Source organism: Vitis riparia, chromosome 11 (genome assembly GCF_004353265.1).
Source record: "Vitis riparia cultivar Riparia Gloire de Montpellier isolate 1030 chromosome 11, EGFV_Vit.rip_1.0, whole genome shotgun sequence".
Taxonomy (NCBI): Eukaryota; Viridiplantae; Streptophyta; class Magnoliopsida; order Vitales; family Vitaceae; genus Vitis; species Vitis riparia.
In genome coordinates, this window is record NC_048441.1 from 18,992,389 (window position 1) to 19,017,767 (window position 25,379).

At 35.3% G+C, this 25,379-nt stretch overlaps 3 protein-coding genes and 1 non-coding gene across 5 annotated transcripts; 2 read left to right on the forward strand and 2 right to left on the reverse strand.

Annotated features, from left to right (window-relative positions):
• The first annotated feature begins 2,619 nt into the window (after positions 1 to 2,619).
• Positions 2,620 to 6,254, forward strand: LOC117925760 (RING-box protein 1a). The gene is made up of 5 exons (XM_034844864.1): positions 2,620 to 2,828; positions 2,940 to 2,990; positions 3,110 to 3,171; positions 5,698 to 5,767; positions 5,871 to 6,254. The coding sequence occupies exons 1-5, from the start codon at positions 2,684 to 2,686 to the stop codon at positions 5,906 to 5,908; spliced, it is 366 nt and encodes a 121-aa protein (XP_034700755.1). The 5' UTR covers positions 2,620 to 2,683; the 3' UTR covers positions 5,909 to 6,254.
• Positions 6,255 to 7,483: 1,229 nt separating this feature from the next.
• Positions 7,484 to 7,565, reverse strand: TRNAS-GCU. The gene has a single exon. It is a non-coding gene; the product is annotated as a tRNA-Ser (tRNA).
• Positions 7,566 to 14,139: 6,574 nt separating this feature from the next.
• LOC117925110 (subtilisin-like protease SBT1.8) lies at positions 14,140 to 17,198 on the forward strand. The gene is made up of 2 exons (XM_034843975.1): positions 14,140 to 15,942; positions 16,212 to 17,198. Exons 1-2 carry the CDS (start codon positions 14,328 to 14,330, stop codon positions 16,883 to 16,885), a joined length of 2,289 nt encoding a protein of 762 aa, XP_034699866.1. The 5' UTR covers positions 14,140 to 14,327; the 3' UTR covers positions 16,886 to 17,198.
• Positions 17,199 to 17,888: 690 nt separating this feature from the next.
• Positions 17,889 to 22,198, reverse strand: LOC117925295 (guanine nucleotide-binding protein subunit gamma 3). 2 transcript variants are annotated; one of them, XM_034844281.1, is made up of 6 exons: positions 21,365 to 22,198; positions 20,007 to 20,059; positions 19,835 to 19,879; positions 19,712 to 19,756; positions 18,332 to 18,720; positions 17,889 to 18,219 (listed from the first exon to the last, which is right to left on the reverse strand). In XM_034844281.1, exons 1-6 carry the CDS (start codon positions 21,497 to 21,499, stop codon positions 18,017 to 18,019), a joined length of 870 nt encoding a protein of 289 aa, XP_034700172.1. In that variant the 5' UTR covers positions 21,500 to 22,198; the 3' UTR covers positions 17,889 to 18,016. The 2 variants fall into 2 exon arrangements, with proteins under 2 accessions (XP_034700172.1, XP_034700171.1); XM_034844280.1 differs by having other exon boundaries at positions 18,046 to 18,720; positions 21,365 to 22,186.
• Positions 22,199 to 25,379: the final 3,181 nt, after the last annotated feature.

Consider the following 25,379-nt stretch of genomic DNA (forward strand, 5'->3'; position numbering starts at 1 on the left):
AAATGAATAAAAATCGCCTCCCACATGTCCCATATGCCATGCGAATTCACGAGCCTTTAACCCACCCCATGTCCCATTAGAAATGAGGAGATGTGGTCGAGAAGGCAGCGCAGACAGTAGCCAGTGTGAGGTTTTTACCCTCATGAATGCGTAAATGAGTTGGAGGTGGGACAAGAACAGTACTATTTATGATGAAGAAAGGGCAGCAACCTTCAAAATGATGGTGATTGCTATGTGGGCCTGTCTCTGTATTTTTGGCGGTCTAGGGCTATTGCCTCCATAGAAGATATGGTTCAGTATATATATTAGAGGTACACATAAGAATCGATTATAAGACGGAAAGCTAACTTTTTTGTAACTTAAGGAAAATTCTTATTTCTAATCAGAGAAGTAAAAGTCTTTTGCATCTTCATGTGTTTATGATGAATCTTAGTCTTATCTCAACTCAATAAGTCTGAATTAATTAAGAAAAATTAACCCAAACCTATGTTTAGTTGGATTGGGTCAATGCACCCAAGTTGATTTTAAAGCACAACTGTATAATGAAGAATCCAAATCATATGATATGCTAAGGAACTTCTAGAATTTCAAGAAATTCAGACATAAGTCAATGAAACAAAAGACCTTATTCGAAGACCAATGCCCCTTGGGCACACCCTGATTTCATGCTACTAAGGACTATAGTTCTAAATTATAATTGATTTAGAGCAATTAAAAAACTTAAGATTTTATGGTTTTATTTTTATTAAAAAATCTAAAAATTTTGTTAATTAAATTTGTCTTCTATATTTATTTCAAAATATTTTATACTTTGAAGATACATCGTTTTTATATTTATATTTTGTCATAATAAAATTCGTAAAATAATTTATGACTTAAAGTTATGAAAAGAAGCATATAAATATTATTTACATATTTTTTTAATAAAAAAATTAATATTTTGTATATGATATATTTGTATGTAGGAAACAAAACCCAAAAGTTTTCAAGAATTAAGCTTTGGGTGATTTTGGTTAGTCAAAACTTTGTATTCAACGAGTCCTACACGGCCACCGCGTTGATCAACGCAGTTTAATTTAAAACCAAAACTCAAGCGTCAACCCACAAACATCCAAACTGAGGATCTAACGACGGCCCATGGCAGCTGCTGGGCAGTGCCCATGAACTTCCCCACCAACTTCTGGGAAGTTTCTCCATCTCCAAAAGCTTAAACCATACTTGGAGAGCACAACATTCTCCACAAGTTCCTTACCCTCTCTTCCTGTCTCCCTTCCTCTTTGATTGGTGTTTTGAAGACAGGACAAGGCAAAGGCAAGGCATGCCAAGAGATAAAAGCATAGACAAGCCCCTCAAAAAGAAACGCCGCCGGAGCCGGAGAGTGGAGCATGTGGGCGGCGGCAACTCCCCCAATCTGGTGGTCTTCTTTGTGGGTGTCATCCTCTTCATCACTGTCTTGTTCTGTCTTTTGTATTATTTTGTGGGATGTTTTGGCTTCTTCTGAACATTTACTGGGTTCAATAATCAGACTAGGAGATGAAATTACTACACTGGTTTTGATGTTATAGAACATGTTCACCGTTGTCCTTCTGTTTTTTTCTTTTTTTTGGGGAATTATTAAAGAGAGAACATAAAAGAGATGGTGTTTTCGTATGTTTGATTTTGACTGTTGATTTTGATCATGTGGAACCTGCAGACCCAAATAAAGGTCTGCTTGAATTCAAGGTCAATTTGAGGTTGGTCCAAATATGGAAGAACGGGTCCAAGGTTTCCAAGTTCCAACTCAAATTTCTTTTATTTTTTCTATTAATGTAAAAAAAAACCTTTTTTTTTTCTAAACTCATGTGAATTAACTTATTAGAGTAAGGTCAGCATATAAGGATATTATATATAAATGCAGTCATCAATTAAAAATTTGTAATAAAAACTAATGCATCTAAATATTTTATGTAGAATACACTACCTGAATGATCAATACAAACTTAGGGGCATGTTTGACTATTTTGATTAAAGCATTTTAGAAAGTGATTTTTAAATTAATTAATTATGAGCATGTTTGATAATGATTTTAAAAAATATTTTTAAATTTTTTAAATGTGCGATTAACAATTGGGAGTAATTCTACGAAGTGTTTTTAATGTTTTCAATATTTAAAAAATAAAATTTTTTAAATATAAAAATGAAATAGACATTTTCTATAATCATTATCAAACGTACTGTAATTTTTGAAAATAAAAAATTTTATCTTTGAAGCATTAAAAAAATTTGAAACACTTTCTAAAATTATTATAAAATTGTATTTATATTTTTATGAAATCACTTCAAGTGATTTTCTAAAATTTTGTTTACAATGAACCCTTTGTTTCTAGGTTTTTTTTTTTTTTTTTTTGAAAAAATCATTTTTTTTTTTTTATATTTAGAGTATGTTTGATAATGATTTTAGGAAATGTTTTTAATGTTTTTAATAATTAAATGATAAAAAATTTTAAATATTTAAAATATTAAAAACACTTTCTGAAATTACAAAAAGGGGCTCTTAAAAGCAAATATTGTTTTCTATTCCATTACCACATAATGACCACATAGCTAACAAAATCAAATATAAGCTGGGCCAGGCCCAATACCCTTTCGTTTCAGACGAAGCTATCCCGATTCGTGCCAGCGACTGTGCCCTAGCGTTTGAGCAATGGCCTCACTGGACTCTGACGTCACCATGGTCCCCGTCGGCGAGCCTTCCGGCAGCGCCGGTCCTTCCTCCTCCTCCTCCTCCTCCAAGAAGCCTAAGCGCTTTGAAATCAAGAAGTGGAACGCTGTTGCCCTTTGGGCTTGGGGTCTCTCTCTCTAAACCCTAACCCTAACTTCTTTTACGATTTTTCTTACGGGTTTGAAATTTGCGCGTCTTCGTGGTTTTGATCCTAACTTTTGTTGATCGATGGATGCAGATATTGTTGTTGATAACTGTGCGATCTGCCGGAACCATATTATGGATCTATGTTAGTTTGTTTCTCTGATTTGATCCCAATTTTCTCTAACTCGATCAATTTTCTTTTTCCGATTTCGCTAATGTGAATTTTTTTTTGTTTATTTTTAATATGTCTTATGGTTTGATTAGGCATCGAGTGTCAAGCTAACCAAGCTAGTGCCACGAGCGAGGAATGCACCGTAGCTTGGGGGGTATGCATCTGATATTCTAAACCTAGTTTTTGGTGATTAGCATAGAATTATTTTGCTCCTTTATCTGCTCCTATTACCAGGTACCTGTGTATCTTGGACTAGGTATATATAAATACTATAGGGAATCACATTAATTTATGGGAATTTATTTTCATGTAATCTTTTGAAAATTTAATGTAAGGGAAAGAAAATCATGTTAGAAAATATGACAATTTCAGTGGTCCGGTGCTCTTTGGCAAGGAAAGATAATCATCTTAGAAAAGAGAGATTAATGTGACACAATCTGCACACTCTTGTGCTGTTGCACGGCATAGCATGACATTAGGATGCACTTAAGCACATGATCGCTCATCAACTATTGTAATTTATGTAACTTAGAGGGGAATTCACTCGGTAATGAAGATCTATTTTGGTCACTGCAATAAGTTTTAGAAAAATAATCTGCAATAAATATACCCTCCCTATAAGGAAAAACAAAAAATGAAACGACTCAAGAAAGAATCCTATTGCCATAAACGGCTTGAAGGCCATATGATAATCTCACAAAATAGCTTACGACAACCAGTTAATCTGAAAATAAGGTAATTGGTGAGGTACCGCATTCTAGCTTCAGTTAAGCCCTATCTAATAGCTTCAAGCTCTTGAATGAAAACCAAGTTAACTACATTGGCCACCATCACTACCAAAAAGAGGGTTGTGCTATAAGGTAATTGGTGAGGTACCGCATTCTAGCTTCACTCAAGCCCTGTCTAATAGCTTCAAGCTCTTGAATGAAAACCAAGTTAACTACATTGGCCGCCATCACTACCAAAAAGAGGGTTGTGCTAACTACTTTAGCAATGCAACATTTGCAACACAAGCAGCCAAACTTTGGGGGCTTCTAAGTTAATTGTTCTTCTTACTTGAAAATTCACAATTATGGCCCATGATTTAAGAAAAAAAAAAAAAGAATCCTTGCTTTCTGCAGTTATCATCTACTGTGCAAAAGAACCAATAAGCTTCAACCTAGTATCCTGAATTATGTAATAGACTAAGATTTCTCTTTGCCGTTACTCATTTTTGAAAATGGTTCAATTTCTTTCCTCGCAAATATAGTGGTATCAAATAAGGTAAGTCCTTTTTCACATGAGCAACCAATGAGATCCTCATGATCCTTAAGCCACATAATCTCTAGAGGTCAGATAGAAGCAACATGTCTTCATTTCTCCAACATCTTCAAAAGGGCACATAAATGCCCAAAACAAGGTGAATATTATCTTATGATGACCTTCTATGGACAAGACTACTTGACCTATTAATAACACTTTTTTACTAGTTTATCATAGGACAATAAGGCTTACCTACAAGACTTCCAAGCAAAGAAACGAGAACCTAGGAAAAGAGCTGGATACTGAATCAAATTATACCAGTCAACCTTAGGGTGCTGAATATGAACAAGCTCGCATGACGATCTAAAAGAGCACTTACCCTTGTCCTCCTCTTGAAATTTTCTGTTATAGTGTAACTTTTGGGAATATTTTAAGATCCAATCGCTATGATTGTTATGGTTGTTTGTGTACTCATTTTATTATTTATTCAAGGAGGTCTTGTTTACTTAAGGCTGGTTTGAAAACAGAAGTTTCTTATTTTTAAGCTAACAGTTGTATCTTGTAAGGTACTGATATTATGAAACTTAGAGCTGAGTAGGTTTCATGGGTGATGGTATCTTCAACGCTATTTGGGGACAGAGTAACCAAAGTTATTACAAGATGCCTCTTTAAATTGAATCAAGATGAAGAGAGACCTAAAATTTTGTGATCCATGGATTTGAAAGTCTTCTAATGACACAAGGGGTGTCAGACATGGTTAATCCTAATACCTGCACATGGATACACATGTTTACATTTGTTTGACTGATAATATGTGTTTGTTGTTTAATATCTCAGAGATAACAGTAGTATCCTGTAAAGGACTGATTATATGAAACTTAGAGCTGAGTAGTTTTCATGGATTATGGTATCTTCAACACTATTTGTGGACAGAGTAACCAAAGTTATTCCAAGATACCTCTTTAAATTGACTTTAAGATGAAGAGAGACTTTAAATTTTGTGATCCATGGATTTGAAAGTCTTCTAATTACACACAGGGTGTCAATCATAGTTAATACTAATACCTTTTCATGGATACACATGTACATTTATTTGACTGACAAATGTTTGTGTGGTTTAATATCTCGGAGAGTAGTGAGCTCTTCAGAGGTGTCCAAGTTGGTTGTTAATTAGGGTGTTAATATGCCAAACTTCCTGCAAATTTGGTGGTTCTGAGATTATAACTAGCTATATACAGTGCCTGTGGATCTTTACTTGAAAGTAGATGTCTGTAACTTCTTGTGTGTATTAACCTGGCTGGACATGTGGTTCACACTTTTTTGGTTCTTCCTTGTTTTCCTGTATTATATTTTTTTATAGATTTAAGTTCTTGCTATACTGCAGAGAAATTCTCTCTTACATGTTGAAATTAAAATTGGTTTTTTTGTTTCTCTAGGGGTTTGCAATCATGCATTTCACTTCCACTGCATCAGCCGATGGCTCAAGACCCGTCAAGTGTGCCCGCTGGGTATGTCGTTTTGGCAACTCCAAATCCCCTTCCATGCCTTTATTATGTCCACATTTTTAGCTTTTCTTATTTTCTTTCTGCTTGGTTTTTTGTGTCCGCACAGATAACAGCGAATGGGAGTTCCAGAAGTACGGCCATTAGAGTCCGTTCTGTGGTTGTGCAGTTGGACCTTGTATTCAACTTCTGCTTCAGTGATGTGAAGAAATTGCTATCCAAGTCCTGGATTTCTATCCTCTAAATCTAAGTTGTTTTTGTTAATGCAACTAAGTTTTAAAATTCTCAAGAAGCATTTGGTTGTCTAACCCTGAATTCAGAATTGGACATGCACCAGAGTGCAGTATACGAAGTGTAGTATGTTTATTTGAACATTATGCAGCAAGCCAGATTGTTTTCCATGTTTGCTGATTCCTCCTTTTTCTAATTTGTTCCCCTTGTTGGATGAACGTCTGTATTGTTATGTTATTGCCTATTTTATTTCATCTTGTTACCATGTGGTGGTTCGGGTGGTTGGTCGGTCGGTTCGTCCCATTTTGCTAATCCATTCTGGTGCATGCAAAGTTGGATTGCTTCCCCCTCCCCCCTTATGCTGAATTGTATGCCACGGAAATCTTTTTGTCATTAGGGTTGCAAGGGTTTGGCGGACTGGGAATAGACCTTTACCTTAGCTGATCATTGCTTTTGATGAATTTGAACTTCACTTGAAGTGCGGAGTGATTTTGAAAGAGGTTAAAAGCTTTTTTTTTTAAATAAAATTGTTTTGAAATCATCTCTAAAATTTGAAAGAATCCTTCTGACATTCACTTTGGCAAGAGGTTTAATTGAAAAAAAAAAAAAATCATTTGGATTTGGGTTATCAAGGTTTCAACAAGGCTAAGAGTTTTGGTTTATAATATTAAAGTATTTTTTAAAATTTATATATAAATGTCAAGCGACTCTTAAAACATTTTTAATGGAAGCCTTATATAAAAGTAATTTAATAAGAACACCACTCTTAAAGGAGATTTTTGGTGCATTTGGATTTGGGTTATGAAGGTTTCAACAAGACCAAGAGTTTGGTTTAAAGTGGCCTTTTCAGCTATTAAAATATTTATTTTGGTCTTCTTTTTTTTTTTTTCTTTTTTTGTTCTTCAAACTAGTGCTAAAAATGGTCCTTTATCAAAACGAGATTTAAACTAATGTTTTCTTTAAAAAATAAAAAATCAATAATAGTTGCAAAATAAGGCTGAAACTCCCATATGTATGCTAGTAAAGTGGGGCTTGTGACCTTGAGCTTCCCACTTTCTTCTCCCTCCTCTTGTATGAGTGATGGGCAGCAGCAATATGGAAGTGGTTATTCCACTAATATGCCAGGGGTTTTCACTTCCCAATGAGGCCTGAAATTACTTAAAACTTATGGGCTCTGTTTGGCCCAATATGCACCTCTATTATCTTCTCTTTCAAATTCCTGGGACCGATTGATCCAGAGAAACGTGGCGGATGCTTAGAGGTGGCCTTTGCCCACTACCATAACTGAAACCTTTCCAGCGGAGAAGGCGTATTTCAGGTGAGGTCCGGCTTCTTTTGGGATCAGTTTTTTACTTTTTGTCAGGCATATTTTCCACCCTTTTTGTCTTTATTCCGTATGTGTAGTGTAAGAGAACTTTGTTCACACGAAAAATCTTTGTTCTGCAGTCACCAATTTTAACATGGACAGAGGTAAAAGTAAATAAAAAAGGTCGTCGCCTGAGAGATTCGAACTCTCGCGGGGAAACCCCATGTACTTAGCAGGCACACGCCTTAACCACTCGGCCAAAGCGACTTGGTGTTTGCATGCCTCTCTATTTTTCTTACACCGTTTCTTGGCTTTTTTTTAAGCTCATTTTGGACTTGCCTAATTTATACGAGTCTAGTTAAGGTTAAAGTTCGGTTCCGCCCATAATAACTTTTTAAGATCTATTCATATATTTGAGCTACTAACAAAAAAAAAAAAATCTATCTTTTTTGGAAATGAATATTGTTATTTACAAATATTATAAACATTAAATCCAAAACACTTGACCCAAACCTAATCATTCACTCAACTTAGAACCCAATTTTAAAACCACTTTATTCAAACTTAACTATTTTTAACTTAAACTCAATTTGTTTATTATAAAAGATTATTCAAACATATATAAACATCATTTTAGATTTGGGTTAAGTTAGACCAATTCATTCAAATCGTGTCTTAATTTAGATAAAACTCTCAAGACTATAAATTTCTCATTATCATTTGTCAAAAAACCAAAAGATTCATATTTGTCCTCAATCATGTAGTTTCTTATTAAATATTTATAAAATATAGTTTTCAAACAAAAATGCAATTGCATAATAATAATAATGATAACCATTTCTCTTTCCTCATTGGAAGAATTCCAAATACCTAACCAACCCACCCAATTAATTTAAATATTCTCAGACCCCTAAAAGGTTTTGCATTCAAGCTCCACATTCATTTAACTATGGGTTTTCATAGTAGAATCATGGCACTCTCCACTTTGCCACTGAGTACACCACTCTGATTAACTTATTCTCCCCCTTTTGTTGGAAAGTTACCCCTCTTTCAATTCATCACTGTTGTGCTCTACTTTTCCGTGCCTTTTCTTTATATTTAATTTCTGCATTCTATATCAAGGAGGCCTTTCTAGTGAGTGCTAGTCATATAATTAAATCTACCATTTTCCTCAAGCATCATTGGGATAAGCTGTCCAAATGTACTATATCATATAGAGCTTCTCATTGTGCTGCTTGAAGCCAGAGGATTGGCCTGTTCTTTTCAAAAACCCATATGAGTGGATTAGGGAAATGGGTAATGATTCTTGATGGAATCCCAAGTCTGAGTCCAGCTTCTTTACTTGATGGCAGAACCCTTCATGTATTGTCATCATTTTTTTTTTAATTTTTTTTTGCTTATCCTCATGCTTAAGTGCTTCAACTGAAAAGTAGAGTTCTTATCATTCATTGAAAGCTATGTTGTTTTAGTGGAAGACGGCATGAGTGTCAGCATGTTGTCATTTGAGATATTTTTATTGGTATGGATGAATGAGCTAAGAAGATATGATGTCCAAAAATATAAGGGGAAATATATAAAGGAATTTTTTTAAAGAAAGAAAATTTTTGGAGAAGCATACAAGTCGTTATATTTGGATATTATTGGCCCCATGGGCTTAGTCGAGGTGCGTGTAAGCTGGCCCGAGCATCTGGTTATCAAATAAAAAAATATTTGGATATTATTGGCCTTCATATATGTAATAAAGTCCACTCCTTCTAGATGTCATTACTATAGTTGTGTTTTGTTGGTTGTTGGTAATGCGGATTGGCCTTCATCATTGCTTTAGAGATATACTCAAGATTAGTGTGACATCGAATCTTATAAAAATTTTCACTTTTATCATTATATATTAATTAATTTTCAAATAAAATGATTAAATTTAATCCAACAAGTAAACATAAAAGCCAAGGTTCATGAGTAATGTCATAGAAGATTTTTTTAAGTCAAGCTTAACTCGTGATCTTGTCAAAAATTTCATAATGTTCAATACACTAAGATCACTTCTGATTTCAACATTTCCAAAGTTAAAAAGATGGTTTTTTAGCAAACACTAGTAGCTCAACTTTTATACCATTTTCCTTGCTTTGATGTTGGCATTGGCATCTATCTTGGCAAAATGTCTTATTCCCTATACTGTTTATTCTGATTATTTGGCTCTATGCATATCAGACAAATGAAAAATAATTGATTTTAATAGCTGGAGTTCACTGTTAGAGAAATTATGATGTGAGAAACCTCTTAGAACATGAATGCAATCATACTCCTTTCTAACTAAAGTCTCTCCTTTGCCTCTAGATTTACAATAAAATAACTCCCCCACTCTCTTTCTCTCTGGGTAGATGCCAAGTAAAATATAAGAAAAATTTTGGGAGACAGCTGATCAAGAACCAAAGCTTTTGTTGGGTAAGATGAGAGCATCTCCCCATGTGCTCTTCACAAGCGAACAGGAGGAAACAGGAGCTGAACTTTCTGATTTGCAGACTCCTAGCTCCTTGGTTATCTCTTTGCCTTCAACCCATAAAAGATGCCCAGAGAAAGTGGGATATGAGTGTGGTTTTTGAATATTAATACAACCTTGAAATGCACATACCCAAGATACATAATAATATATCAATTAATAGAGCTTGTGTTTCATTCTGGGTTATCAACATAAATGTATTATGGTTCATCATTCTCAATGTGGCAGTATGTGAATCTTCAACACCTTGCTTCTCACTCTATTGATCTTTTAGTGGTATAGGGAATAGAGATTTTGATTCATGTTTGTTTCTATTTGAAGTTATGCAATGGAGCTTTGCGTGGATGGTTAGTTTGTAATAATATATGAATGCTAAGTTTTGGGATATGATAAAATCTTGCTCGCATGTATCCTAAGTTGTAAGGAAACTGAATTAAGATATAATGAAAAGAAACGTAATCAATATAACAGTGTAGATATTATTTGTTTTGGGTTTAAAGATCTCTCATAATTTTAAGACGCATTTATATAATTAAAAAAAAGTTCATATTTATATAGCATTAAAAAAAATTTATCGACCTAATATGGATATTACAATCAGAATTAAGAAATCAGTTCAAATAAAATTTTATACCGTTTAGTAGTATATGATTAAACGAAATTTAGGAAAGAGGAGAGAAGAGGTTTGCTTTTTGTCATTTATTTTTAAAATAACTTTTTATATTTTTCCATCTTTTCAAAGCTTTATGAAATCATCTTGAATTTAAGCAAATTTAAAGGGAACGTAAAATTTGGCATATAAATTCTATGATATGGAAAAAATAAATAAGGATTTATTTTTTAAGTTTTATTTGAATTGGTTTCCAAAAAATCATAAGCTCTTCAACAAATTCAGTAAAAACTTTTATTCCTATTTGTAATTTTGATTGAAAGTAGTTGTGATATATAAATTTAAACAAATTTAATTTGAAAGTTAAAAGGAGAATATTATTTCTTCTAACAAAAATTTATTTAAAATTACATAATGATTATTTCTTATTTAATAGAATATTTTATAGTGGTTTGAAGGTCAGTGACCATAGGCGTGGCTCTATACTAATCTCATAGTGACCTCATTAGGCCGTAGGAGGTCCAATATGTAAGACATTATTCATCAAAATAATGGCAGCCCTTAAAAGATATAGGGTAGGCAGAGGCCACTAACACTAAAAATCTATCAAAAAATGATTCACCAAGAACAGAATCCACATAAAAACGGGGAGTGGGATTCATCCTACTACCATGGGTGTGTATAAGGTCCCACCTCTAAAGAAGAAGATTAAGGGAGTCACTTCAAAACAAAAATCCCACTAAAGTAAGATGGGTGTTCAAAAGATTTGAACAACCACATGGGTGTGTGTATAATAGTGGCTGTTGTTGAAAGACGTGGGGTTGGGACTTTCAATTAAAGATTCAAAATAATCTACCACTCTCTTTGCAAGCCACAACACTTACCTTTTTCTTTAATTTCCATTAGTTCAAAGCCCATAAGATATAAGGCATCGTCCCATAATTGCATCCTCCCATCGTTGTTGGACCACCTCATCTCACCTATTTTAATAATCTTTCAAATTTTACTCTTAGTATACACGAGTTTATTAAGAGTATGTTTGATAATAATTTTAAAAAGTATTTTTAATCTTTTTAATATTTAATTTTTAAGTATTAAAAAAATTAAAAATATTTTTTAAAATCATTAAAAAAAATCTTATATCTTATAATTAGGTGTGAAATCAGTGTCCGCATTCCCACACGCTTTGGCCTTTCTTCTCTTCTTTTTCCGGTTTTTTCTTCTTTTTTTCACGCGTTTTGATCCTTTCACATAGGAGGTGTGAAAATTATAAATTAATTTTTTATAATTTATTTTGATAACAAATTATTTTTTTCAGTTAGGAGTATGATGGAAGCGTCACCCGACTTTTATTTCAAAGTTGAAATATCTTTATGGAAAGTTCGTATATAATTATTAAGGCAAATGTGAAAGGATGAAAACGCGTGGAAAAAGAGAGAAAAAAACCTGAAAAAGAAGAGAAGAAAGACCAAAGCGTGCGGGAATACAGGAGCTTTTTGAGGGACGATGGTGACATGAATCGCGCCATCACCGGCGCCTACCGGATGAGATGGGGTTGGGAACTTGGGGGTGGATTGGCTGTGGCGATGGCGATGGGCCACGCTCTCCCTCTCTCTTCCATGTGCCCCTTTGCTACCTGCCAATTTCAATCACCCTTCTTTACTCGCTCCTCTTCCCTCCCTCTCTTTGCATACGCGCTATGCCCACGTTTTTTTTCCCGTTGTGGCCATGATTAGTAATTTATTGTTATTGAAATTATTTTTGACCCAAAATGATTTTTTGAGAATTTCTTATGAAAATAGGTTATTTTTAAATAAATTTGAGATATTTTTAACTAATTTTTTATGAAATATCTTAAATATTAATTTAAAAATATAAAATACTTTAAAAAGTTTTTCATTTCATAATATTATTAAGACAATATTTTAAAAATCGGATTCATCAATATATCGAAAATATTTGGCTCGGTAATTGAATAGTGATAAAACTGATAATATTAGAAATATATAATTTATATATAAATTTAGAATTAAAAAAGAAGTTTAAAATCTGTTTGAAACATAAAAAAAATATCTATATTTGTATTAAAAAATGAAGATGAGATATTTCTTTTGTATATTAAGCTTTTGATTGGCTAAAGCTATTTTTTCATTTCTTAATTGAAAAATATCTAAAATGTAATGACTAATTCTAAAGGTTTGATGAGGAGAAAAACACTTAAACCCTTATTTTTAAAAATTTAAAATAATAATAATTTTTATATAAAACAATATATATATATATATATATATTAAAAAGTAATAATTTTGAAAATCTATTTTAAAAAGTTAAAGCAAAAAAAAAAATTATACTAATTCAAATCTAAAATTTTTTATATGAGAGTTTCTATTTTTTTTTTATATAAACATTATTATTTTAAAAAAAAATAAAAAAGAAGTACGAAACTTTAACAATTTTGTGTTATTCTTGTATTTGAAAATTAATGATTTAGATAAATTTCTCAACATATATTTATCATACTAGTTTTTTTTAAACCATATTTTTAAAATGCAAAAAACAAAAAATCATATTTTTATTTTTAAAATACAAAAGGAAAGTAAGGAAGACTACACAATGCCCGAAAAAAATTGTAACTCACCTTGGCGGTGAATACACGCGCTTTCGGAAGGAGGTTGTTTTGAGCTTCAATAAGTGATGATGTAGCAGTCAAAAAGTAGAAAAAGGGCGAAGGAGAAATAGATCCGTTACATCCATAAATAGGAAAATAAGAAAATAGGAAATTGAAAATAAAACGTTGGGGCGGTGGGCCCTTCTTATTCACACGGAGTTAGACGACAAAATCATAACGGATAAATTGCCCACCATATTCCTTGATTAATGTGCTCTTTTTTTTCCCTTTATACCCCTCCCTTTCATTTTTCCACTAGAGTATTTACAAACAGGTCCACCTATAATTACAGCCTCCCATGGGGGCCTAAAGCTTCCACAAATGCTTTACTTTTTGTAGACACCATCCCATTTAACCCTCCCCCCTTTTTCTTTTAATCGTTCATTTGTTGGATTATCAAATCAACATATGATTTTGTGCCTTCCAAAGTATTTAATCTCAAACTATATGAAAAAGATTATTACTCTTTTCTAAAATTTGTACATTGATTAAAGCTGCTTTTTGTTAATCATGCTTTGGACCCATTAGCCATGACTAATCTTCAAATCATGTTAAGAGGATCTCCAACATCCATAATTTGGGATTCACCTTTTTTTCTTTTTAAAATTGTGGGAGACACCTTGACCATGGACTAATTATTAAAAGTTGTTTTTAAAAAATTAAAAAAGAAAAAAAGAAAAAAAAGAAAGGGCATTATGACCCCATTTACAATTAGTCACTTTAAAGCTGGTTCTCGAGCTGTCGGATTTAATACTGAACCACGCTTTTCAATATAATATTTAATGGGCTCATGACTCATGACCAAATTTTTTAGAAATATAAAGTGAAAATGTGAGAAAAAGATTAATAAATAAAAAAATATTACGGATGAATAAAAATAGACAGAAAAATATAAATAATATGTATTTTAAAAATCAATTACTAATATTAAAATTTTCCTAAGCTTGTCCAAAAGTAATTTTCTTGGATATATAGAAGTGAATGATAGTGGCAATTTAGTGATAAAGAAAGAAGTGTAAGACGAGTTTCGGAGAATCAGTAGAATATAGAGGTGATAAAGAGGGAGGCTCGAATAACGAGCATTATGGGAGTGGAGAGGTGAGTCTGAGACTGAGACTGATACTTTCTCCTTTTTCGCTTTTGTTCTCAATCTCTGGGTGAAGGGAGTTTAGTTTTAAGCCATTAAAGATCAGAAGAAACCTGCTGTCGACTCACATTCTTTCTTTTTGTTACGTTCGCTTTGGCTCTGTGGCCATGGCGTCTGTGGTGTGGCTGTTCTCGTTCTGGTTTGCATGCTTTTCACTGTCGGTGATGGCGAAGCGGACTTACATAGTGCAAATGAATCATCGGCAGAAGCCTTTGTCATATGCAACCCACGATGACTGGTACTCGGCGAGTCTTCAGTCTATATCCTCCAACTCTGATGATTTGCTGTATACGTATTCTACGGCGTACCATGGTTTTGCTGCGTCTCTGGATCCTGAGCAGGCTGAGGCGCTGCGGAAATCGGATTCAGTTCTGGGCGTTTACGAGGACGAGGTTTATAGTCTTCATACGACACGGTCACCGGAGTTTCTGGGGCTGGATACTGAGTTGGGGTTGTGGGCTGGGCATCGGACGCAGGACCTGAACCAGGCGTCCCAGGATGTCATCATTGGAGTTCTCGACACTGGCGTGTGGCCGGATTCCAGGAGCTTTGATGATTCCGGCATGACGGAGGTTCCAGCAAGGTGGCACGGAAAATGCGAGGAGGGTCCCGATTTTCAGGCTTCGTCCTGTAACAAGAAACTTATTGGGGCTCAGAGCTTCTCCAAGGGCTACCGCATGGCCTCCGGCGGGAATTTCGTGAAGAAATCCAAAGAGAAGGAATCGCCACGAGACGTCGACGGCCACGGCACCCACACGGCGAGCACCGCCGCCGGCGCACACGTGGCAAACGCAAGCCTCCTTGGGTACGCCAGCGGAACGGCTCGCGGGATGGCCACACACGCGCGTGTTGCAGCCTATAAGGTGTGTTGGAGCACCGGCTGCTTTGGTTCTGACATTCTTGCCGGAATGGATCGAGCCATAGTTGACGGTGTTGATGTGCTCTCGCTCTCTCTTGGCGGCGGCTCCGGGCCTTACTACCGTGACACCATCGCCATCGGAGCTTTCACAGCGATGGAAATGGGCATTTTCGTGTCTTGCTCAGCTGGGAACAGTGGCCCAAGCAAAGCCTCATTGGCTAACGTCGCTCCATGGATAATGACCGTTGGAGCTGGAACCCTGGACCGGGATTTTCCGGCTTACGCACTACTAGGTAATGGGAAGAAAATCACCGGCGTATCTCTCTACAGCGGTCGAGGCATGGGTAAAAAACCGGTTTCGTTGGTTTACAGCAAAGGAAACAACAGCACCAGCAACTTGTGTCTGCCCGGTTCGCTTCAACCGGCGTACGTACGAGGGAAAGTGGTGATCTGTGACAGAGGAATCAACGCTCGTGTTGAGAAAGGCTTGGTGGTGCGCGATGCCGGAGGCGTGGGAATGATACTCGCTAACACTGCCGTGAGCGGCGAGGAGTTGGTGGCAGACAGCCACTTGCTTCCGGCAGTGGCCGTGGGGAGGAAGGTGGGTGATGTGCTCAGAGCCTACGTGAAGTCAGTGGCGAATCCGACGGCTCTGCTGAGTTTTGGTGGGACTGTGTTGAACGTCCGGCCCTCACCGGTGGTGGCGGCGTTCAGTTCGAGAGGGCCCAATCTGGTGACTCCCCAGATCCTGAAGCCCGATCTGATTGGACCGGGTGTTAATATCCTAGCAGCTTGGTCTGAGGCTCTTGGGCCCACTGGGCTGGGGAAGGACACGAGGAAAACTCAGTTCAATATCATGTCAGGTATTCCAACGGCCATATTTTCATTCATATACCAACTTAAAGGTTCCGATTGGAAACTATACGTGGAAACAGGTTTTATTTTGGAACAGTATTTACCAAATTTTAAAAACATTTTTCAAAAGTACTTTGAAAACCTTTGCACATTGAACAAAAAAATCATGAACTCGTGTCCTATTAATAACCTATAATTATTTGATAATTTAAGCTTGTCGATCAAATTGGGGTAAGTTATATTGACTGAATTCGATTTTTGTGCTGAAAATTCATAGGTACATCGATGTCTTGCCCACACATAAGTGGGGTGGCCGCGCTGATCAAAGCGGCACATCCAGAATGGAGTCCAAGCGCCGTCAAATCGGCTCTCATGACTACTGCCTACACTCGTGACAACACCAAATCTCCTCTGCGTGATGCTGCGGATGGTGGATTATCCACACCATTGGCGCATGGGTCCGGCCATGTTGATCCACAGAAGGCTCTATCTCCGGGCTTGGTGTATGATATCTCAACGCAAGACTACGTCGCATTCCTTTGCTCATTGGACTACACCATCGAACATGTGCGAGCCATCGTCAAGCGGCAGAACATCACGTGTTCCAGGAAGTTTAGCGACCCAGGGGAACTTAACTACCCGTCCTTTTCAGTCCTATTTGGGAGCAAAGAGTTTGTTCGGTACACCCGAGAATTGACGAATGTGGGAGCTGCAGGTTCCGTCTATCAAGTGGCCGTGACTGGGCCTCCATCCGTGGGGGTGGTGGTTAAGCCTTCAACGCTCGTTTTCAAAAATGTAGGGGAGAAACAGAGATACACAGTAACATTCGTGGCGAAAAAGGGCAAAAAGGTGCAGAACCGCATGACTAGGAGTGCATTTGGCTCGATTGTCTGGAGCAACACCCAGCACCAAGTTAAGAGCCCAGTTGCCTATGCCTGGACACAGTTGTAACAACATTTGCTGAGTTTTCCTTCTTTATGGGTTATCCTAATCTGCGGTCTGCCTCGCTGAGGCAAAATGGCTCTAACTCGTGGGGGATAACCAGGGATGGAGCAGCTAGTTGAGAGGATGGTGGAGTGAAAAGAGTTGCACCAGAAATTTGTGTTGTTTGTTAGGAAACTAATATAATTTAAGGGGGCATACCAAATTTAGCATAAAGATTTGGGCGCAAAATCATCTGTTTGAAGTGAACTTTTGCACAAACTCTTAGCTTGTGCATTTTACATCATTTAATAGACAAGGCCTTCGGTGTTTCAAACCTCAATCAACCCCATCTCTACAACTTAGCTTATACTAGCTATATTAAAAGCACTTTCCATGGACTCTTCAGTACAATTTTTAAAATTAGACTGTACCCAGGGAAGAGGGGGGTTGGGGGGGGGGGGGGGGGGGGGGGGGGGGGGGGGGGGGGGGGGGGGAGTACCCAGACAAGCCCACCATTTGCTTCTTCCGCTTAGTTGGTCACTATGATCTGTTCACATGTCATCTACTAGGGCTTGAATGGATATAAAAGAGGGGATGAGGTAAAAAGAGGGAAAAAAAAAAAGCCTACCTTCTGTGGAGTCGGAATCTTGCAGGAAACCTAAACTATGCAATTCAGTGTCAGATCAATTATTTACATCAATAATATGTTATATATAGGACCGGTGATCAGAATTATGGAGGTAAACAGACAGCCCTTTTTATGTACACTTAGGGAGCTGTCAAGCTCTAAGGAAAGTGCCATAACCATTCACAACAGAAGATCTGCAGAACGACAATACAGAGGATAAGATGAGCCTAGACCTGTTGGATTTAGGAAACAATCATATAAGACCTCCATTTTACTCCGATTTCATGAACCCCACCCCCACAGCCTACATCCTGTTCTTTTATATGGAAATTGAAGAGATTGTTATGGTTGCTATGAACTTGTTTCAGTAATTAGAAACTGTTGTAGATAATGAACCATCAATTGGAAAATCCCCTACATGTGAAATTGCGCAACCCATACAGTACTAATAACCAGAGTGCAGAACGTGCATGACACAATTATTTATTTCATAGATCTACCCAAGGGCTCAGAGCATGCAATCAAGAAACTTAAAAGGAGTTCATAACCCATAAAAATCTCAAAAATAAACTGAACTGCAGTAGAAATAATTGCATGTTGAAGAACAATGCATCCATATGGAATTGCGGAAAAATTCTAGTAACATAGGCAGAAAGGGTTGCAACTGGGTTTTTTACAACTAGGACAAAGGCGTACCTTTGGACATTTAGGACAAGAGCAGCATCTCCAGCAGCTGCAAGAACAATCTGGGCATGAAGGACATTGAAGAATGCAACAATGTCTACTGCATGACATCTTTTTAAAGCAGTTAAAGCAGTTAAAACGAGGCCAAGAGCAACACCGACATTTTGGTAGTGAACAACGGCAACAGCGCCATTTGGGTCGTAAACAGCTAAAACATGAAGAGCTGAAACATGAACAGCTGAAGCATTTACGACTGAAACATGGACAGCTGAGACATGAACAGCTGAAACAAGAACGGCTGATAGATGAACAACAGCTGAAACAGGAACGGCCGATAGATGAACAACAACGACTGAAACATGAACAGCAGTTACATAAATTGCAGTCGCAGCAGTTACATAGATTGCAGTCGCAGCAGTTACAAGGATTGCAATTGCAGTCGCAGCAGTTACATGGATTGCAATTGCAGTCGCAGCAGTCTGGCATTTGTAGATGGAGAGAGCACCGGGGACAACAGCATATCCATGAGAAATTGAAACAGGACCATCCACTGCAATGAAGAGAACTCATGTTATAATGGGAAATGTCCTCATTAAAGCTAAATTGCTTGCAGGAGAGATCACTGCAAAAATAAAAATAAATTAAAACATTTGTGGATTTGAATCTCATGTCTTGAATTTTGCTTTTTGTCATAATAAAATTGTCATTAAAGGCTAACAATGGCAAATCAAACACATGTCTATACAAGAGCATAGCAACAAAAGCAATGTGGATTCCATTTAGAACAATGTTCTGACCAGAATAAGATCATTATAACACACTTCAACCCACAGAAACCAAAGCAGATAAAAAAAAAAGGATCACAATGGAAACTGAAGGTCATGCAAATTACAAATTATTTTTCCAGTTGAATGTGCAAAAGTAATTTTTGGTGAGGACTCGAATTTCTCATGAGAACCTTAGTGATCATTCATCTAAGTCCAGCTTTATGGTGTAAACAGTGTATTGGCCATTGTCTGATAAAAATAACTGCCTATCTAAATTATGAAATTCACCTAAAAGGTTGGAACATCGTGGTTGATAAAAATAACACTCTTTAGCCATCAAGAAAACTGTCAACTACTTCCAAGAGGAACACATTTCAGCTTGGATCATTTTCCAATCGCTTCATGAAATTGGCAACCCAGCATTAAAATTGACGACTAAATTGAAAATTGTGGAAAGTTTCCCCGATATCAAAGTAGAGAAGTTCGGCACATGGAGTACACAGTTGATAATGATTAATAAGTGGGACAAGTAGCAATTGCACATCATTTGAATATTCACATACTAACAAAACCTTCTCTTTATGGACAGATCTGTTTTTTACCCCAAAAAAGATTTGCACTACACCATGGGGATATAAGGCCATATTGGTGCTCAACAATTATTTAAATAACTCACAAATATAATAGTGTAATTTTTTTCACAGCATAATAGGAGCATGAGAACATTGCTTCTTAAATGCAGAACATACAAAAAAGGGAAAAGAGAAAATGTACCAGAGCCACTTCCAGAAACGACAAGACTTGCGGCTCTTTGAATTTCTGTTTGAAAGAGAAAACACATGATGATTACTAAAACCTTCTATAGTTCAAGGAAAAGGTTGATGGCAATAATCTTACGTGGGAATTATAGGATCCGAGTTTGCCACCACAAAGTCAACAACCCTGTGAAAAATTTTCATACTATTATTGTCAAACAAAAGCGACATAAATATTAAAAATGCTTAAATTAGTGCACATGCTAATATTGGAAACTAGAAGCTATACAAGGAAATTGCAGAACTAGACATACTCTTTACAGCATCTAGAAGCATGTTGAAGGCCTTCAATGGATTTTAATTCCTCCTGCTTACAACAAAATTATCAATAAGGACAGTTGGCACAAGAGAACATAAAAAAAAGTTAAAAGAGAAAAAAAAAATCTAATTTTTCTATATGTAAACTTTGGATATAGAAAGGCAAACTGAAAATGAAGATTGCATTATCAAGGCATAGAAATAAAAATATCTCATACTCTAACAACTGTGAATCCTATTTCTGGTGCCAATTAGAATTGATAGGAAAGCTATACCAATATCTACTTGTCAGTAAACCGTACAATCAGAGTATGGATGAGGACCATCCAATCACAGTATGGATAAAACTTCCATAAAAACATCAAAATTTCCAGAAATGGAGGGATAAAAAAATCAGGTCCTAAAGTCTTCCTTTCATGAGACTTACTAAAGAAAAACTCATCCAACACTTTCGAGTGTACTAGTTGACAGACACATAGCCAACTTATGGTAAAGGCAGACACTAGCTACGTATAGTCACTATATTCCTGTTTATACCATTATGAAGTTAACTCCATCAATTAGTTTTTACTGTGACAATATGCAGAGTCCCATGAATTCCCTGTGATCACCACAAGAACAGAGAAAAGAAAAAAGTACTCATTGTTGATGTTTGATGTGGTATGTGGAAGTGGGGCTTGCCTGTGGAACAAATGACTAAAATTTCCCCAACATCCGAACAGAGGAACAAATTTTAACTGGTTAAATCCAAAAAGGGAAGTCCCCTTTGGTCTCAGATGTCACAGTTGTGAGGACCTAAAATTTCTCATGAGCCCACCAAATCCATGCCACCACAAACTAGTTGGTGCCTACCATGCCCTAGCTTAGCCACCCTTTTTCCATCTTTGCAGAATCATTTCGGAAAAGCCATTTGGTATGCAAATGAACATACTCCATAATTGGGTTGTTTTCTTTACCCAACCCATTATTAAAGAAGGTTGCTCCTTTAAAATTGATCACCAGCCTACAAAATGTTCTCCTCAGATTGATGCAAAAATCCACAACCTCGCATTAAAAAAATACCATTTCTACAGTTCTACTAGAAGAAAACAATCCCTTCATCCAAAATAAACAAATCATATACTCGTGGAACTTTTTCCACTTCCCATTGGGCTCCTCCCGGAACCCACATCAAATGAAAAGTTTTCACTTGATTTCTCAGCAAAGCAAAACCCAAACTTCTTCACCCAACTCCAAATCCAGCTCCATTCAACATCTTTCACCAGCTAAACGACAAAAAGCAACCCGCAGGTAAACAAATAAATTACAAAAACACCCCAAAAAGAAAAATAAAAAATAAACAACAACAGCTCACCTCGAGGAAGCCAATCTCTCTTTCAAGCATCTGAACCTTGGCCGCCCCACGGCGCTTCCCGTACAAATCCGGATAATCCGGCGGCGACTTCGGACACGGCGGCGGCAGCGACGGCATCGACGAAGAACCGGCCATCACTTCTCCCCCTCCCCCAAGCCGCCGGCAACAGCGACGAACTTTCACACAACAAAGCAGAAGAAGTAGAAGCAGTGACAGTGGTAGTAGCAGAAGAAAGCACTAAAACTCCTCCAATAGCGGTGAATAGTAAATTAGTAATAGTGGGAGTGGCAGTAGCAATAAAGAGTAGGTGAGAAGAAATAAACGGAGTAAAAAATGGTTAGGTATGAATGCGAAATCCCAAAAAAGAAGATAAAAAAGAAAATAGGGTTTCTGACTTTGTGGGGGATAATTGCGAGCCAGAAGAAAAGTTTTGTGACAGTAGCATCAGAGCAGTAGTTGCAGTAGCAGTGGGAGCAGAGCTGAGAAAACAGTGCTGCGTGGTGGAGAGTGAATGAATGAAATGAATGAATCATTTATTTATTTAATTAAGAAATAATGCAAGATTTGAAAGCTAATGCATAGCAATAATGGAGTCATTATTGCGAGAGCGCGTCGGTGGAGTGGAGACTGGAGTTCAAAGAGAAATAATAATAATAATAATAGAGGGAAGAGTGATGATGAAGACGGCCGTGGAAAAGCCTGCAGGTGTTGTTGGAGTTGGAGGTGGTGGTAGTACGAAACCATGAGCACGTTTGGGGAGGTTTCTTCAAATTTGAGATTCAAAAACTCGATCTCTCCCTTATTTTTTTTTTCCCTCTTTCTATCTTTCTCTCTGCGTTTTCTGTCTGTGTCGCATCGTGGCTGCAGAGAAGGAGCGAAAAGCTCGACGCCGTACCTCAGACCGCACGTGACCGCTGCGTAGGAGAGAGAAATTTTTTCTAAATTCTAATCACCCTTCCCATTTTTCTAAACAAACTTCCTATAGTACAATTTTTTTCATCCTTAATTCCTTGTTTGGATAATTAATTTTATATAATTTCTCGCCATAAATAAACATTCAAAAATTGTTAAAACTACTTTTAATTATTATTTTTGTTGCAAGGATTATTTCCATTGTTTTTCTAATAAAATTTTATTTATTCTATGTTTTTTTTAGAAAAATATGATATAAAAATAAAAACAAGATTTAAAATTAATAAATTAATTTTATATAATTCTTTAAATTTATTTTACTATCACTTGTTTTTTATGAAAATTAAATAATTTTAAATTTTATTATTTTTAATTAATTTTAAATATATTTTATTTTTCTTTCATATATTTTAAAATTATTACTTAAATAGAAGAAAATCCTTTTTAATCATTTATTAAAAAAATTTATATCTTCAGGCACCAAAATATAATTTTAGATTTAATTTTCTTATATTTTTCTGTGAATTCTGTGATTTGCAGAGGGTCATCTACGTACAAACATCACAGTATAATCATGTCATGTCAAGTCATCGATGGAACACAATAATGGAACGATCATTCAAGCGTTTGGAAGACAATAATAGAAACATTCTCGGTTTTTTTTTTAAAACATTTGATTACAATTTTAGAACTGCTGTTTTTAATCTCCAAAGAGGTGTTTTCAAGATATTATAATTATGTACCGTTTGTAATTTAGCGTATTTGGTATAGTCCAAGATAGCACTCTGTTTGGTTCCTAAGAAAAAGGAGACAGCCGGGCCATTCGAAAAATTGCTATTTTTAGATGAGTTAGTAAAAATTTGTTCCGCTTCTATATCAATTTCAAAAAAATCATAATCCTCGTGATGAATCAATGGATGAAGTTTACTTTTCTCTCATATTTCAAACAAAGCAGATAATTAGAATCGACAAAGAATAATCCTGTTATAGGAACAGAGCACGTAGAGAGAAGACATTTGGAACGTACTCGTCACGAGATCCTCTTCAATTTGATGAAGTTCAACAAATCGCTGTCAGAAATGAATCTTCAGAACATCCCCGATGAGTTGTTTTCCTGGATCACAAACAGCGGTGATTGTGATGTAAACCACATCCATAATCACTCCACTTCTTTGCTTCGTCACAACTACATTTGAATCCTTCACATCAAATCTCTCAAACTGCTTCTCTGTTCACACCTAGAAAGCCTCATTCTCCTGGATCGCCTCGGGATTCTAATCCGATGCAAACAGCTCATAATCCGCCGAATTCATCAACGCGAAACAGATCAAAAAGGGGAAGAAACTCAGCGGCAGCGAGTTCTGAAAAGCGTCGAGGCGCGCATTCAGATGGAAGAGGAGGACGATCCACGCCCTGAAGCTCTGGTTGAGTGTGCCGTACGGTTGCGGAAGGTGAAGCCCACGCGCGGGGAAGGGCGCCTGGGAGAGAGGAAAGTGGGGTCCGACTGAAAAGACAAGTCCTCCCTCACGGCGATGTGTGGTAAAGAACGCTCTTTTCCAAAGTACTACGGCAAGTTGGGGGTGAGGTGTCGACTGCCCGGTGCAGTTTAGAACTTCTAGGTGGCCATTAGTTAACGTGAGCGGACGGAGCATCGGAGTGGGTGAAGACGAACAATCATTGTCGGTTACTATTTTGTGATATTTACAGGTCTTCACTGCATTGCATGCCACGTGTGGTTTGGCTACTTTGGTAATTCTGCTGTGCTTCCAGGCCCGGCCTTCTGGAGCTTTGACCCAAAATAGTGTTTTTTTAAAAAAAATTCCAAAAAATAAAGTTGTTTTGAAAATAATGCCCGATCTAATGCGTCTGTGCCACATAAACTGCCACGTCGTAGTTGATGACTACGGTTTTATTTTTCTAAAGTGGTTAGAAACCGTAGTTACCAACCACAGTTTTAACTTTAAGTTTAAAGCCGTAGTCGTCAACTACGGTTTTAACTTTATATATATTTATATATAACTTTAATTTTTTTAATAAAAATATTATATTATTTTGATTTTAAATATACTTATTTTATTATTTTAAAAATAATAATATATGAAATTAAATAATTGATATTTTTAATTTGATATAAATATATTTTTAAATTTTATTAAAATAATATACTCTATATTTAATATAAATATATTTAGTTAATTATATTTAAATATAAATAAAATATAATAAATTATGAAAGCCTATTAAAAAACAAATAATATAAATTATTATATTAATTAATAATTTTTTATATACTATATGTAAGTGGTATATAATGTCACATGTATATAAGTTCAATTAAGTTTAAAATTTATCATATTTTAATTTAAGTTCATAAAATTATATCGATATGATAATAATTTATTTATATATTTAAATAAATATGCTAAATTTTAAACTTAAATTAAACTTTTATATATATATATATATATATATATATATATATATCTGTATGTGATATTATCTACTACTTACATATAATATATAAAAAATTATTAATTAATATAATAATTTATATTATTTTTTTCTCCAATAGGCATTTATAATTTATTTATTTTAAATAAACATAATTTATTATATTATATTTATATTTAATTTTAATTAAATAATTATATTTATATTAAATATAATGTCAATTGTTTTAATAAAATTTATTTATATATTTAAATAAAAATGTGATAAATTTTAAACTTAAATTAAACTTTTATATATATATGTGTGTGTATATGTAAGGTATTATATACCACTTATATATAATATATAAAAAATTATTAATTAATTTAATAATTTATATTACTTTTTTATTTTTCTAAATAGGCATTTATAATTTATTTATTTTAAATAAATATAATTTATTATATTTTATTTTAATTAATTAATTATATTTATATTAAATATAGTGCCTATTGTTTTAATAAAATTTAAAAATATATTTTTATATCAAATTAAAAATATCAATTATTTAATTTCGTATATTATTATTTTTAAAATAATGAAATAAGTATATTTAAAATCAAAATAATATAATATTTTTATTAAAAAAATTAAAGTTATATATAAATATATA